This window comes from Ursus arctos, unplaced genomic scaffold (assembly GCF_023065955.2).
Source record: "Ursus arctos isolate Adak ecotype North America unplaced genomic scaffold, UrsArc2.0 scaffold_28, whole genome shotgun sequence".
Classification (NCBI taxonomy): Eukaryota; Metazoa; Chordata; class Mammalia; order Carnivora; family Ursidae; genus Ursus; species Ursus arctos.
In genome coordinates this window covers 34,911,341-34,927,168 of record NW_026622963.1, presented here as the reverse complement: position 1 = coordinate 34,927,168, position 15,828 = coordinate 34,911,341, and the positions used below count along the sequence as shown (strand labels likewise).

The window sequence follows — 15,828 nt, the reverse complement described above, 5'->3', positions numbered from 1 at the left end:
GTCTGACACCCTGGGCAACTTTCGGCAGTGCGGGCAGTGCGTTTGCTTTTTGTATGCCCGCTGAGACGGGTGGGAGGAGGGTCAGCTCGGAGCATGGTGGGAGCTCAAACCTGGCTTCTACAGTAGATGGGAGCTTTTGATAAAGTTCTGCAGAATTAAAAAAAAAAAGGAACTTTTTTTTATATCTTAATGGTCATGCATGATTGTCATAACATATTTGGAAAACCCAGAAAAATAATAATTAAAATTTAAAGTAACCATAGGTCTACCACTTAGAAAAGATCACCATTAATCTTATATTTTTTTTAGCTTTTAAAAAAGCATTTCTGGTGCCTGTATATGGTCATTCAAAAGTTACACATCGGTGTCTTGTTCAATATTTTAACTTTTTCATTTCTCTTTCCTTCCAATGCCTTTGTATTGAGAAAGGGGTTTCCCATTCATAGATCAATTAAGAATTGCACCTATAATTTCCTCTAGATTTCAATTTTTGTATTTTTTAATCCATCATAGTAGTTTTCTCTTGATGTCTAACAAGTTACCGTAAACTTAGGGGCTTAAAACAATGTGCTTATTTTCTCACAATTTCTGTGGGTTGAGAGTCAAGGCATGACTTCATTGGGTCGCATGCAAGGCTACCATTGAGATGTTGGTGAAATCTGGGTTCCCATCTGGGGCTCTGCGGGGAAGGGTTCACTTCCAAGTTGGCATGGTTGGTGCTTGGATGCAGTTCCTTGGGATGGTGGGACCGAGGCCCTGGCTTCTTGCTGGAGACTGCCCCTAGTTCGAGAGACCGCCCCCAGTTCCTCGCCAAGGGGGGCTCCCAACACAGCTGTTTATTTCTTCAAAGAAACAGGGAAAAAGGTCTCTAGAGCAAGTCTTACATAATGAAACTTAATCATGGGTTTACGTTTCACCCCCGTCACCTTTGCCATAGCCTATTGGTCAGAGCGAGTTTCAGGGCTTGCCCACACTCACGGAGAGAGGATTACATAAAGGCATAAGCACCAGGAGGCAGGGATTGTGGGGGAGGACCTTAAACTCTGTGTGGCATGTCCATCTAGAGCTTATTTTTATACGTGAGGTCAGGATATTTTGTTTTCGTGTTTTGAAGAGCCAGTGGCCCAGTGTGATTTAACAGGTGGTTGCAAGGTAGCGGATATGTTGACATCGGTTCTTGAAAAGGACTCCATGTTCTCCACTTCAAAGTCCCCCCTGGAAGCTGGAGCCCACGGGTCCATGGGAACCTTGTTCCATTCTCGGTGCCCTGACGCAGGTCTCTTAGGCCCTCTTGAGCCGCCCGTAAAGCCTGCACATCCTGGCTGAGCGAGGTGAGGGTCTTGGTGGTGCAGACTGGATGCTATGATTTCTGGTGAATGGGTCCTTGGGATGGAGAAGGGTAATGAATCATTATAAGCAAATCCTGCGGTGACAAGGGTGGTGAACCAGCCCCTTCCTGTGTTGATTGTTGATACGCAGTTAAGACTGCGGACAGATGGCTCCAAATCCTTAACACTTCTTTCCAGAACTAGGCAGGGACTTGGGGGAAGGAGAGTCTGATCAGCCAGCTGGGAAGTCTATAGAAGGGAAATCAGCAGCTCCCCCAGGGTTACCTGAGTCAGCCGTGTCCTTGGCCGATGTCCATAAACCTCAGGAAACACCAGGGTGGGTTCTGGACTCCCTCTGCTCATTCCGGCCGCCCCAGGCACTCTGGCTGTGGGGACGTGAGGTCTGTGTACTTGGTGGCTCCGACTGTCTCGCTCACAAGAGGTGGAGAGCCGGACAGGGGCAACTGTCTTCCGTCAGAAGGGAGGCAGTGCCGGGGAGCAGGCGGACGGCCGGCTCTGGCGGGCCCAGGCCTAGAAGCCGCGCTGACTGACTTCTTAGCCTGAGGGAAGTCACTTCCAACTCTGCTTCTCCTCTGGAAGTGGGGGCAGCGGCGCCTACCCTCAGAAGGGCTGTGACGTTACGGGAGATCGCGTGAAGCCCCTTACACAGCACACGGTGCTAGCAGGCCTCCATAAGTGACGTCTGCTGCCTGTCAGGCTGTGGACTCGGGGCAGAGTAGGCCAGGATCAAGGCAGAAATCAAGATTTTGGGTCCGGGGATGTGGCTGCCTCCATTGTAGACAGTGGACCCCATAGGAGTCCTGCAAATCCATAGGCAACTGCAGTTTGCTCTGATCTCATTAGAACCTTCTAGGAGAGGTCACAGCCTCTGAGATGCTGGGCTGCTCAGAATGTACCATGTGGGTCAATGGGCATGAGGACAGCCCCTGCCAAGGGGATTCCCATGTGTCCCCACCTCTTCTGTTATCTACTTTTCCTCTGTGTGGTGGAGGCTGGGAACTGTGAGATTTCCAGTAGAATGTTCCAGACTTCTGCTCACCCTGGCATCCTACAGTAACGAGGCTGGCCCAGCCTGGAGTAGGGGAGGTAGGAGCCGGGCCTGGGACAGTGGGGACCCCAGCCTGAGGAAGAATGGAGGCCATGGCCAAGAGGGAGGAGATGCCAAAAGGGTGACTTCTGCTGGGGGCACAGCAGTTGTCGGAGGTGGGGTCAGGAGCAGGGCCGGGGATGGGAGGGGAAACGCAGAGTGGTATGACCGCAGGTGGGAGGGGGAGTGGTGAAGGCAGCTGGCCGGCAAGTGTCAGTTTATGGAATCTGCTGCAGGGCCCCCCCGTGTCCCCACCTCTCGTCCCCCAGACCAAGCTGCTGACCCAGTACGTGCTGAGTCTGGCCAAGTACGACCAGAACTATGACATCCGTGACCGAGCACGCTTCACCCGGCAGCTGATTGTCCCTTCAGAGCAGGGGGGAGCCCTCAGCCGCCATGCCAAGAAGCTCTTCCTGGCACCCAAACCAGCCCCCGTCTTGGAGTCATCCTTCAAAGGTGGGAGCTGAAATCAAGGGTGACCTCCTGGGGGAGGGGGAGGAATTGGCCAGGACCCCAGAGCCAGACTGTGACCCTGAGGTCCCAGTCTTAGCCAGACATCAGGACTACTGGAGAAATGCCTCCCCCCCAGCCCACCCCTTTTGCCTGTCCTGCAGCTCCTGGGGCTTACTCACACACTCAGCCACAACCAGCACCAGCATCATCTTGCCTGAGCCCCTGCCCTCCCTGCCAGCATGGGCTCCTGGCTCCTCTCCTGTCGGGCTCCCCCGTCCACCTCCCTCCCTGAGCCAGCACTAGATAGCGAGATGTAAATACCAAGGGCCCAGGAAGGCAGGAAATCAAACAGCATTCAGAGGAGAGGTGTCTGTTTGTAAGGGTCCTGAGAAAGAAGTTGCCGGCACTCTGAGCTGTCCCTGGAGCTCAGCCCAAATGCTGGGCCTTCAGCCTTGCCTTTGTCCTTGGGCTCATCTCCTGTGACAGGAGCCTGGAGAGAGGTCGGGTGGGGGAAGGTCCTCTGGCTGGCTCTCTGGACCTCGGAATCTACATAGGAGGGGAACCTCCACAAAGCTCGTTTTTGTTCTGCTTTTTCTCTTCCCTGGACCTCAGGAATAAGGAGATTCTGAGGGATGGGACAGATATGAAAATCTCCCAGGAAGGAGGAAGTCCCTTTCTCCTCCCCGACACCATCCCCACTCTGTGTTGCCCTCGATACCGCAGGCTGGACCTCTAGCCCAGACTCCTTCCCACTCCTATTCAGACTCTGCACCCCTCCCCGTGGGGTCCAGAGGCTGACCAGGCATGTCTTCCTCCCCCGGACCCAGCCTCCCCCGGACCCAGACCAGAGTCTCCACCCCACCTAGAAGATAACTCTCCCAGGGCTCTTCCTAACACCTCCTCCCGGCCTGACTTCTAACCCTACCCCCAGACCGGGACCACTTCCAGCTGGGCTCACTGTCCCACCTGCTCAATGCCAAAGCCACAGGCTACCAGGAGCTCCCAGACTGGCCAGAGGAAGCTCCAGACCCATCTGTGCGAAACGTGGAGGTCAGCAAGGGTGAAAGGTTGAACTGTGTGTGTGCGTGAGGGGCAGATAGTAGAGAGCCCGGCCAGTGCCGGCCCAGCCCTCCTAACAGCCTCCCCACATGCAGGAAGAAGATCTCTCCCTTATCGAGACCCACGTGGGCCTGTTGGGCGAATACACGGAGGTCCCCCTGCCCGTGTGCCGTGCTTTCTCTCTGCACTGCGTGCTTCCCCTCCCCTTCCCCTTGAGTGCTGCACCCTGCTTCTTCTTCGGTTAGCGTGCTCCCTGTGTCAGCAGCATCTCCTCCCCCATTATTCTCTCTCGGAGACTGGACCAAGTAGGGCCGGGTGCAGGGTGGAAGCTCCGTGCTCTCCTTCCTGCACCCCAACCATGATTCGATGCTCCTCTCGCCCCACCCCCATTTCCAGGTACCTGAATGGACCAAGTGCTCAAATCGAGAGAAGAGGAAGGAGAAGGAGAAACCCTTCTACTCGGACTCTGAGGGGGAGTCAGGCCCCACAGAGTCTGCGGACAGTGGTGAGATCAGCAGAGCTGGGGACTCTGTGCCCCTGCCCACGTGTGTGTTTCACATGGTTTCACATGTGCACGAGGTTGTGCACCTGCTTCTGTGGACCTCTTCGTGTGGGGGTGGGCCTGAGGGATTGCATGTCCCATACGAGTCCATCTGTGTCTTGGTTGATGCGAGTGGCATCTGGGGGGTGCGGCTTCCATGCTGAGTCAGGGCGGGGTCCCAGAGCCCCTGCTCTAGACCCAAGGCGGTCTGTACACAGGGAGGGGCCCTGAGACAGTCCCTCCACAGACCCTGAGTCCGAGAGTGCCTCGGACAGTAAGAGCAGCAGCGAGAGTGGCTCTGGGGAGTCCAGCAGTGAGTCTGACAGTGAAGACCAGGAGGAAGAGAAAGGGAGGAGCAGTGAGAGGTAAGAGGGGAGCCAGCCAGGTGGCTGGTGGGGTTCCAGGGTCTCCCCTGGAAAAGAAGGGGGAATGCTCAGCCTAAGCCACTCTCTTAAGAGCCCCTGAGCTTCCTCATGATCTGGTGGGTCCTGCAGACCCCCAGCCCACTCCCATGATGGCTGCTTTGGCTGGCTGCACGGGTCTCTGTGGTGGGCCTGCCTCCTCATGGGGGCAGTGTGGAGAAGCAGTCTGGGGCCAGGGGCCCAGGCATCGGAGCCCACATGTGGGCTCCTCTGGCTGACTCCCTCTCCTCCCTCCTACTTTCCTGGCTTCTCCTGTTCTTCTGTGAGGCAAGGAGAGGTGTCCAGGCTGGGCCTGAGCCCCATTTGCCCCATCTCCTCCAGTGAACAGAGTGAGGAGGAAGGTGGGAAGAGGAAGATGAAGAAGAGGAAGAAGGTCACCGAGGCACAAGGAGACGCTTCATCCTCAGACGAGGGCAGTGATTCCAGCAGTAGCTCATCAGAGTCTGAGAGGACATCAGAGACAGAGGAGGAGCAGGTGGAACCTGCCTCTTGGAGGAAAAAAACAGTGAGAGCCTTGGGGCAGGAGGGGGGCGGTGGTGGGCTCATGGGCCAGGGCCTTTCCCATGTCCTGGGCAAGGTGGCTCATCTCCCCACCATCTAGAATAGACCGTGGTATCATCTACCCAACCCAGAACAGGCCGGGTGCTCTCCTCCTGCACCTGCATCCCATTTTTCTCTTTCAGCCTCCCAGTGGGAAGAGTGCCCCGGTAGCCAAGGAGATCTCCCTGCTTGACCTAGAGGACTGTGAGTTGGGATGGTAGAAGTCACAAGGGGAAGGAGATCTCAGGAGGGTGGCTTAAGAAGGTCTGTGGGAGCTCTGGATTAGGTTCTCCAGGACTCCGGGGTAGGAGGAACAGACAGAACACATTTCTGGGTTGAGAGGGCAGCAGGACAACCTCCCCAGGTGTGGGGTTGGGATCAAGGACTGAGATCCGCCTGGATGTGCTTCGCTGTCCATGGTGCTGAATTGTGTGCTCCCTGAGCTCTGGGCTCCCTGCTCAACCCAAGCCAATTCCACATTGCCTCTCCCTCATCATAGCCTTCCTCATCCACCCCCACAGTCACCCCGCCCAGTGTCCAGCCTGTGTCTCCCCCCACAATTGTGTCCACCAGTCTGGCTACTGACCTGGAGGGACTGACACTCACAGACTCCCCACTGGTGCCCTCGGTGAGTGGGATGGGGGAGGGACTGCTGGGGCAGGGACACATCTCTGTGGTGCATCCTAAAGTGTGGACTTGTGTGGGGGGGGGTGTGATGTAGGGGAGAGCATTGAGTCCCCGTTGCTTGATGACCCTAGCTGAGGACAAGGCGGGGACAGGCTCTCTCCTTGCTCATTTCCATACTGGCCCCCCTCCTCCCCTGCAGCTGCTGAGCCCAGGGTCAGGTGCTGGGAGGCAGGAGCTGCTGCACCGTGTCGCTGGCGAGGGGCTGGCTGTGGACTACACCTTCAGCCGCCAGCCTTTCTCAGGGGACCCCCACATGGTATCTGTGCACATCCACTTCTCCAACAGCTCTGATACCCCCATCAAGGGTCTGCACGTGGGCACCCCCAAACTGCCTGCCGGCATCAGCATCCAGGAATTCCCTGAAATCGGTATGGAGAACCCTGGACATGGTGGAGAAGGAGGGTTCTGGGTAGAGTCGGTCTTTCTGTGGCTGCTAATGCCCTCTCTGTGCTGGGCCAGGCTGTGAGGGCACAGAGAGGGCCTCCGATATGACCATGCCCTGGGAGACAAGACAGACTAGGAAGCAAGCAAGTCTGTATCAGGGCAGAAGGTGCTTGAGGCCTTGGTGATTTCAGGACTGATTTATATGGGGTGAGGGGCCGGGGGCGGGGGAGGGTGTTTAGATTTAAGGAGAAAACCAGGAACCATCTCCAGGGGCCCGGAAATCCGGGAGTGCATGGAGGGGTGGTCGGCTCTGGCAGTGGTGGGTTCCAGACTTATCAGGTGATGGTGCCCCCCCTTCCCTGCCTCATACCCACAGAGTCCTTGGCACCCGGAGAATCTACCACTGCTGTAATGGGCATTAATTTCTGTGACTCAACCCAGGCGGCCAACTTCCAGCTGTGGTGTGTGTCCAACTCATGGTGGGCTGGGGGGAGGGTGGGCTGGGGAGGGGAGGGAGCAGAATGGCAGGGACACATTATGAGCTGCTGGGTCTGGAAGCCATCCCAGGCTCTCAGGTCTTCTCTCTTGCTCTCCCGTTGCCTCCAGGCAAAGTGGGAGGTGAGGGGCAAGATGCTGGCCTCATTTCCTATTCCTCTGTCTCCTCCCACCCTTCCCAGTACCCAAACCCGGCAGTTCTATGTCTCCATTCAGCCACCCGTTGGGGAGCTGATGGCTCCCGTGTTCATGAGCGAGAATGAGTTCAAGAAGGAACAGGGTGAGTGCTCCCTGGGGTTGACAGGGAGGGGGCTCAGTACCGTCCACTGGGGCTCAGTCAACTCACGGTGCTGTCATGCTGCAGGAACCTCACCACATTCAGACAGAGGGAGGCCTCGTGCTTGTGCCTGCAGCAGAAGCTTCACAGAGGGCGGGGCGCTTCAGTGAGGCTTTGGAGAGAGTGGGACTCAGCCAGGCAGAAAAGTCTAGACCAGCATTCCCGCTTGGGGAAATATCATGAGTACGTGTCAGGGAAAGTTTCCAGGAAGAGAGGAGAGTTCGGTTTGGAGCTCAGGAGTCCGCAGCACAGAGGGGTAGTCAGAATAAAGCTGCAAATGAGATGTCTAGTTTCTGGAAGCCCTGATTGCTGTGCTAAAGGATTTCAATCCCAGAATTTGAGAGCTGGAAGGGGTCGCCAAAGTTATCGGGTCCACCAGCACTGTGAGGGAGATTGGGACTGTAGACCTCAGTTTCCTAGCAGTGGAGGGGTCCCTGCAGGTGTCTGAGGAAGGGGCCAGGTTCAGACCTCGGCTTCAGCAAGGGGAATCCGGCAGCACCCACAGCTAGGACTACACTGGGAGAGCCTGCAGCAGGCAGAGGCAGGGCGGCTTAGGTGGGAGAAGCATGGGGCTTCGTGAGTCCTGGCTCAAAATTCTGACCCCGCCACTCACTCGGTGTGTGACCTTGGCCTAAATCCTGTGACTACGTATAAGGCTGTTCCAGTGGACCTGGTGAGAGATGGTGAGGACTGGGATGAGCGCCCCAGCAAAGGCATTGCAGGGCTGGGGCGGTTGTGGTGCTGGGAAGGGGGCAGCCGTGGGCCACTCGCTGCCCTGAGAAGGAGGAGAGGGAGGTGTACAAGGATGGCAGGGTGGCAGGGAGAATGGCAGTGCCCTTCACCTAGATCAGGAGTCGGCGGCCTTTCCCCGTGATGGGCCAGAAAGCAAATGTGTTAGGCTTTGTGGACCGTGTGGTCTCTGCTACAATTATTCAACTCTGCTGTTAACACAAAACAGCCACAGATAACGTGTAAATGAATGAGTGTGGCTACGTTCCAATAAAATTCTATTTATGGACACTGAGATTTGAATTTCACATAATTTCCATATGTCATGAAATACTAATCTTTTTATTTTTTCCCCCCAACACTTAAAAAATATAAAATTCATGGTGGGCCGTACAGCCAGGGGGCTGGATTTGGCTTGCAGCGTGTGATTTGCCGAACTCCTGATGCGGGAGAAGGAGGAATGGGCCAGGCAGGGGAGGAGGGACGAGCTGACTGAGGTGCATGTGGGAAGGTCAGGAGGCCTTCAGTAAGCAAGTGCAGATGTGGGTCTGTGCCCCGGAAACACCTCTAGGCTGGAGTCATGAGCACAGAGGTGAGAGCTGGAGCTGTGAATGAGTCATTCCCCTGGGAGAGAGACGGGTGGGAGGGTGAGGCCAGGGAGTGTCCTTGAGGAAAACCTGCATTCTTCAGGAGCAAGAGGGGAGGGATAAGAGAAGGAACAGAGTGAGAGGCGGAAGGAGACCCCGGAGAGAAGAGAGGGCAGAAGACTTCTCTGGGGTGGGGTGGCTACAGGCCAGGATGACCCAAGACCTTTTGCTCCCGCAGATAGGAGGCTGCTGCCCACATCAGAGAGCAGGTCATTGCAAAGGGGGGACAGAGGCCAACTGCAGTAGGTGGGAGGAGACCGGGCTTTGAGGCAATGGAGCCCTCTTTGGAGGACTTGGGCCATGAATGGGGAGGGAGACACAGCATGAGCACGATGAGAGTCTTGTTTCCGGAGAGGACTTTTTAAGGACTTGGAAACTTGGCCCTGGGGAGAGTAAAGGTACAGGGGCAAGGAAATGTCACTAGTCAGGAATGAGGGGATGGGAGCAGCAGGGGAGGGAGGTCGGTTCTCAAAAGGAGAAGAATGGGGGGAGCAGCAGGGGGAGGACAGAGGGGCTGCAAGGAAGGTGGCAGGAGGGCAGACGGAGGAGGTCACACGGCTGGCCTCCGGTGTGTGAGTGGAGAAGACAGCTCAGGCCCGCAGAGTGAGGGGTTGTGGGGATGCTGTGAATGCCCTGGGGGCTTCAGGAACCCTGGCCAGGTTTGGAGCTCGTGCCACAGGTGAAACGAGAGGTCCACCTCCGAGAGCCTCGTGTGACCACTGCACTCTGCCTGTCTGGTGAGGACCAGTGCCTTGACCAGTAGTGTAAGGGCCCCCAGTGATCTGTTGGTGAGGACGCAGCTTCCAGGAGCTGGGAGGGTTTTGAACTTGGGTTGGAGGGCCAGCCAGCAAAGACCAGAGCGTGTGGAGCTGGGGTGGAGGACACCGCTTCGAGCTGACTGGCCACCATGTCCACAGTCCCTCCCTCCCAAGGGGCCAGAAGTCTGATGGTGGGGAAGGGCCAGATCAGTCTTTGGTCAACAGCATGGATAGAGCTCGGGGTGGGGGCAGGTGGGGGAGGGTGGGGAGGCTGGCTTCCTGAAGGAGGGTGTGGTCCGGGAGGGAAGTAGCCCCTTCTTGAGACCAAGAGATTCAGATCTGCTCTTAGCACGAGACCTGTCCAGCCTGAGGGGAACTTGCTTGAGGATGCTCGGTGGGCAGACCCAGGTGCCAGCCTCTGGACCCAACATGGCCTCTGCCCTCATCGTGACCTCTCCCCCAGGAAAGCTGACAGGCATGAGCGAGATCACAGAGAAGCTCACGCTGCCAGACGGCTGTCGGAGTGACCACATCGTGGTGCAGAAAGTGACCACCGTTGCCAACCTGGGTCGTGTCCCTTGTGGGGCATCTGATGAGTACAGGTAGCGGCCACCAGCAGAGGGGAAGCGATGGGCTCTGGGGAGGCCTGCCCTGCAGGAGGGCCCCATGCCCCGAGGCTGAGCCCCTTCCTCTGCCCTCACCTCAGATTTGCAGGCAGGACGCTGACCAGTGGGAGCCTGGTCCTGCTGACCCTGGATGCGCGGCCCACGGGAGCGGCCCAGCTGACCGTCAACAGTGAGAAGATGGTGATTGGCACCATGCTGGTGAAGGATGTGGTGCAGGCTCTGACCCAGTGACTCCCGAGGGTTGTGACCTCTTTGACCCCTGCTTGTCTGTCCCTCGTGGCATCTGGGCGGTTAGCCCCCCCTTCTCTCTCTCTTTTTTTCCTCTTTCTCTCTCTCCTAGCAGATTCCTCATGCCAGATAGCATCCAGGGGCCTCTTGCCCTCTGGGTCATTACCAGGCTCCCCTCCCACCCCCCCCATGGGTTCCATAGTGACCGTGCAGAGGGAGCCGGCGGCTGCGCCCTTGTCTCCCCGGCTTTCTGCTGCTGTTTGTGTAGCAAAATCCCAATAAAAAGTCTTCTCCCTACATGCTGGCTCAGCTTTCCTTCCTTCTGGGTTCTGTCTGAGGGGGGCGGGAGAAGCTGCTCAGAGTGACCGTGTGACCCTTGTGAATGATCATTACTGACTTTCTAGGGAAGGCTGTGACTGACTCTCATGGGTGACTCTGGCTGGACTCCAAGGTGAGCCTCCCCGAGTCTCCGGGCCTGTCTGTGGAAGAGACATCCAGGCAGGGATGGGGAGGCCAAGCTGGAAGAGCTCCCCGGTCCTTGTTATGAGGCTCTGCGAAAGTGAGGCCTCTTCAGTCACTATCCGTCCCCCTCTGAGGAGACAACCCAACCAGCCGTCGTGGAGGGGGTGGCAGGAGAGGTAGAGCAGTGTTCTCAGACAGCCCTGCATCAGATCAGCTGGGGATTTTATTACCGTGCAAATTCCAGTCAGCGTCTGCAGTGGGGCCTGAGATCCTGCATTTCTCACAAAGTCCCGGTGGCAGGTGCTCTTGCTTTGTGGACACACTTGAGCAGTGGAGAGGGAGGGCCTCTGCAGCTGGGACAAGCCTTCTGGATGGGGCAGTGAGGGTCAGGGCCCTCCTTGATGCCTTTCCCCGTGAGGACAGAGGCTGAGTGAGTAGTGGTTCCAAAAGGTATAAAAAGTAACACATCAGCACGTGTTCTACCAAAAAAAAAAAAAAAAAAAAGTATGGTCAACAAGTTTAGGAATAATGGATTTAAGTGAAACAAGTTTATTTCCCACAGGCCTTCTCAGAGCCTTTACTATGCCAGTTTGCATTGTGACCTGTCCCTGCCCCAAAAGGGCTGAAGTAGTGTTACCCAAACTTGGTTTTGACTTTGGAACACTTTCCCCCGCCCAGAACATGTTGACTGTCTGGGTTACAAGGAACACGCTCAAACGATGGTTTGAGAGGTGATGCCTCAGCTTCCTATCCTCCGTGACTGAGGCTCTAGACCCTTGGCCATACCTCCCCACTGAGGCATCCCTGAGCAAGTCTCTGCAGGGGAGAGACAGGTGTAGCAGGTGTGTCCCCCTCTCGGGGAAGGAGGACAAAGCAGTGCCAGGGGACACCCTGTCTCTGCCTCTGGGGACATGCTGGGCTCCGTGGCACCAGACGGCAGCTAGAGCCGCGGCTTCTTGGAGAACCCTGGAGCCCCACAGTCCCCTGGGATCACTGTTTTTGTCACTGCAGGTTTGGCGATGGGACTGATCGGCCAGTTAAGGGCAGACGGAGTGGTCAACTTGCTCTCTCTCCTGTCTCTGAATCAGCAGTTCCCACAGCGTAAGACGGTGAGAGCGGTTTTCCAAAGCATTTGTGCAACAGAGGCCCCAGAACGCCCCCCCCTCCGCCCTTTGGAACCAGAAGTGCGTAAGGCATCTCCCCCAACCTCCCTCCAGGACCTCACAGCCCAGATTCCCACAGCCTCTCAGGCACTGGGATCTCCAACCCTGAGTGAGAACCCTGCGTGCTGGAACTTCGGTCCCAGCCCTGTGCTGGTTTCTCTGGAGTGTGTCCCAGGCTGTGGGCTTAGCAATCGCAAACCTTCATGAGAAAATGGTCTTGTGCTGGGCTTGGGGGAGAGGCGGGGATCAGGAGAGTGAGGTGTGACCAGAGAGTAGGACTGGGCAGCCGGCCAGGAGAAGGAAGAACCCCAGTGGGCAGGCTGTGCCGGCTGGAGCTGGCAGATGCAGCTGCCTCCAAGCCAGGAGGGGGAAGGGGCCTGGTCTGTGCTGAGTTAATGGTCTAGGGGGAGCAGACCTTTGCCAGGGGAAGGGAGTAGCTGGCCCAGGCCTCAGCCCAGCCCATGTCTCCCAAGACTCTAGGTCCCTGGCCATACTTCCCCGAGCCCTGCCGCATTAGCATCCGAGCGAGTCTCTGCAAGGGGAAGAACGGGCCCACCCAGCACACACTGGGGGGAGCCGATCAGACAGGCAGGGGCTCCCTGCATGGGGGACATCACTCTCTTCCAACCCATATCATATTCTGTTTTTTGTCACTGACCCAAGTCTTTGCAACTGTGGTGCCGCTTTGTCCCCAGGGCCTCAGGGGCCTGGGCTCAGGCTTCCTGGATTTCACGCTGTTCCATTAGCAGTGTCAATGGGGTGGCCAGGAAGCTGGCCCGGGGCTGGGGAGTCACGTGGGGCCCCGGACCGCAGCGCAGACTAGGCAGCACTCTTAGGGCTCTGCAAGTGCATAGGGACAGCTGGGGGGAGGCGGTGGAGGTGGACAGAAACGGGGCAGAGCATTCCTGCAGACCCAGGAGGTCTGAGTGTGGCCCGAGCCTGACCATGGGCCTCCATAGGCTGGAGGACAATGAACACAGAGAGGGGCTGGGCACCGGAGCCCAGTCCAGTGTGGCTTCCAAGTCGCGCCCCCAACAAAGGCTTCAGGTTCTGGCCAGGCTGCAGCAACTGGTTAGCCTCCGTGGCTGGGGAACAGATCTATCCAGGGACATTAAGGAAGCCACTATGAGGCTGTGCCCATACCAGGATCCCCACCCACCCAAGCACTAGGGTGAGCCCCTGTGCTTGTCTTGCATCTTCTTCTGGGCATTTTGGGGTCACCTCCTCCTAGCATAGCCTGCAGATAAAAAGGATGGGTATTGTGTGTGTAACTCAGTGTGACAGGGCGTTCCCTGATCTGACTGGGCAAGGCAGGGACAGTAGAAAAACTATGACCCACAGGAGGGCCTGGCCTCTGGACAGCCAGGATCCTCACCACCAGTTTCTTGCCTGAAACTTGCTGAGCCAGCTTCATGCCCTGCTCAGTCACTCCCATCTCTGCTCTAGCTCAACATGGGGCTTGGGGCCGAGGGAAGGCCGGCCTGGATCCCCCCTTCCTCCTCCGTGACTGAGCAGCCAACCTGTCCTAGGCACTGTGGTGACAAAGCTAGGAACCAATGACCGCCAGGACGGGGCTGTGAACCACAGAAGTCCTGCTCAGCCCCAAAGGTCCCATCTCCTTCCACCAGCCTGCCACCAGCGGCAGAGCTGGCTGGGCTGGGAGAGCCCCAGCTCAGGGTGTGGGCAGGAGAGTGGGGACAGGGTGCTCATGGACTGGGGTCCTCAAGGAGGTGAGCTGGGTCTTCCTTCTGTGACTGCCTGCTCAGTTCTATCTCCCGGGGTCAAAAGAAGGACAGTGAATGAGTACCTGGAAGGGCAAAGCCCAGGGTGGGGTATGGAGAACAAGGGGGTAAAAGCAGGACATGCTGTCTTGGATTTTCTACTAGAAGGTGGTTTGAGCCCATTATCTCCCCCATCGCCCACCCCACTCACGTATTAAGGAAGCACTCAGGGCCGCACTGTTGGACCCTGATCATTAGGTGCTCCCATCCTTACTGCCCCGTTACCGTAGAGGAAGCTGTGGCATCACTGAGGCCTCAGTGATGGGCCTGGAGCTGTGCTGAGGAGGGTGAGCAATGCTGGGGGTGCCCGTACCCCCTGAACTTCTCACTGCTTCTTATCCTGGTGCCAGGAGTCCTCCAGCTTTAGTCCCTTTTCAGATCTACCACTGTAAGATGCCTCTTGAAAAGAAAGACTCCACGGTTTCCCTGTGGTACCTGGAGAACAGAGGTTGGCAATAGCTCAGAAAGAATGCTTGTCTTATCTTCTGGGAAGATCCCAGACACCTACATCCCTGTCTTTATCTTTAAAAGACTGTTTTAGGGGCGCCTGGGTGGCTCAGTTGGTTAAACATCTGCCTTCGGCTCGGGTCATGATCTCAGGGTCCTGGGATAGAGCCCTGTGTTGGGCTCCCTGCTCGGCAGGGAGTCTGCTTCTCCCTGTCCCTCTGCCCCTCCCTGCCCCCCACTCGTGCTCTCTCTCTCTCAGATAAATATATAACATCTTTAAAAAAGAGTATAATATTCATATAGAAAATCGTACAAATCACAAGTGTGCAATTTGATGAGGTTTCCTAGCACGAAGCGCCCATGGAAACAAGCAGCTGAGTGTGACGACACCCTCTCCTTGCGCTTCCTTCCTGTTTGGGGCAGTGTTTTATTTTGCTCAGAGATCATGGAGCTTTGAAACAATCTGACACCCAACTCCAATTGGCAGTGGGATCCCGGGCGGCCAGCACGGACTTGTGTCTGGCAATGGCGGCATGGTGGCATATATGCTGCTCTCTGGGGCCACTAGGGCACCAGCGACCCCGATAGCAGAGGCAGGGTGCGTGGAAATAAGCAGGATTGTCTTCTTGTTTTAACTGAGGAGAATGTAAGGGAGCAGCTCTGCGGAAGAAGGAGCTCTTGAAGGCCTGGGCAAGGTGACCTCGATCTAGGCTTTTATGTGCCAGAAGCCCAGCATCTGCACCTGTCGGGGGAAGGCAGGGAGAGGTGGGGTCGAGAGACGGGGGTCTCCCTAGGACGAGGCAAGACTGAGACCCCAGGACTGCATTCTCTCAACTAAATTCTGAAACGTGTCGGTTTCCTTCACTGGAAACAAGGGCCACGGCCTCCTGAGGTCTCATGTCTCCAGGCATCCCTACCCCATTTACCAGCATCTCAGGACAACCAGCCCTCAGCTTCGATTGTGATGGGTGTGGCAGCTGACCTCCAGGACGGCACACAGGGATCCCTGCTTCTTCCCATTTGCGCCCTTGGGCCACGGCCTCCTACAGTTCATCAGGCTTGATGGGTGTGAACAATGGGATGTTGAAGAAGTGACAATATGTCCTTTCTGAGATGTCATAAAAGTCACTGTACCTCCACCCCAGTCTCTCTTTCTCCATCTGGTTATTTGCTCTGGAGAGGGCCGGGTGCCGTGTCTCGAGCTAAAGCCAGCAGCCCTATGGAGAGGTCCATGTGGCAAAGAACTGAGGCTTCTCCAGGGGCCACTTAAGTGAGCTAAGAAGCAGATCTGCAGCTCTAGGCAAAGCTTCTAATGACTACAGCTCTGGCCGCCAGCTCATCTGCAACCTCAGGAGGGATCCCAAGCCAGAGCCACCCGGCATAGTCATTCTCGGATTCCTGACTCGCAGAAATTGTGCAAGGCAATATGGGTTTTTTTGAGCCATTTAGTTTGGGGTTAGCTTTCACCAACAAATTAATACAATCCAGCCCTGGACCCAACTCCTGCGGTGGTAGGAGAGTCCTCAGAGGGGGCCTGGGCCCAGGGCTCTGGCCTTAAGCACTTGGCTACCACATTCAGTGGGGCTCACAAATACCATATGGGATGAAAGAGACCAAATGGTTGTATGAAGTT

General features: G+C 56.5%; 1 protein-coding gene across 1 annotated transcript in view; it reads left to right on the top strand.

The window, feature by feature from the left end:
- AP3B2 (adaptor related protein complex 3 subunit beta 2) overlaps window positions 1–10,639 on the top strand; it is a 60,115-nt gene extending 49,476 nt beyond the window's left edge. The window contains exons 16-27 of the mRNA XM_026510546.4: window positions 2,706–2,892; window positions 3,821–3,939; window positions 4,345–4,453; window positions 4,737–4,854; window positions 5,233–5,416; window positions 5,595–5,655; window positions 5,973–6,079; window positions 6,278–6,506; window positions 6,899–6,983; window positions 7,200–7,297; window positions 9,952–10,090; window positions 10,195–10,639. Of these exons, the coding sequence (XP_026366331.3) occupies window positions 2,706–2,892; window positions 3,821–3,939; window positions 4,345–4,453; window positions 4,737–4,854; window positions 5,233–5,416; window positions 5,595–5,655; window positions 5,973–6,079; window positions 6,278–6,506; window positions 6,899–6,983; window positions 7,200–7,297; window positions 9,952–10,090; window positions 10,195–10,345 (1,587 nt within the window). The 3' untranslated portion in view covers window positions 10,346–10,639. The remainder of the gene's footprint in view (window positions 1–2,705; window positions 2,893–3,820; window positions 3,940–4,344; window positions 4,454–4,736; window positions 4,855–5,232; window positions 5,417–5,594; window positions 5,656–5,972; window positions 6,080–6,277; window positions 6,507–6,898; window positions 6,984–7,199; window positions 7,298–9,951; window positions 10,091–10,194) is intronic.
- The last annotated feature ends 5,189 nt before the right edge of the window (window positions 10,640–15,828 follow it).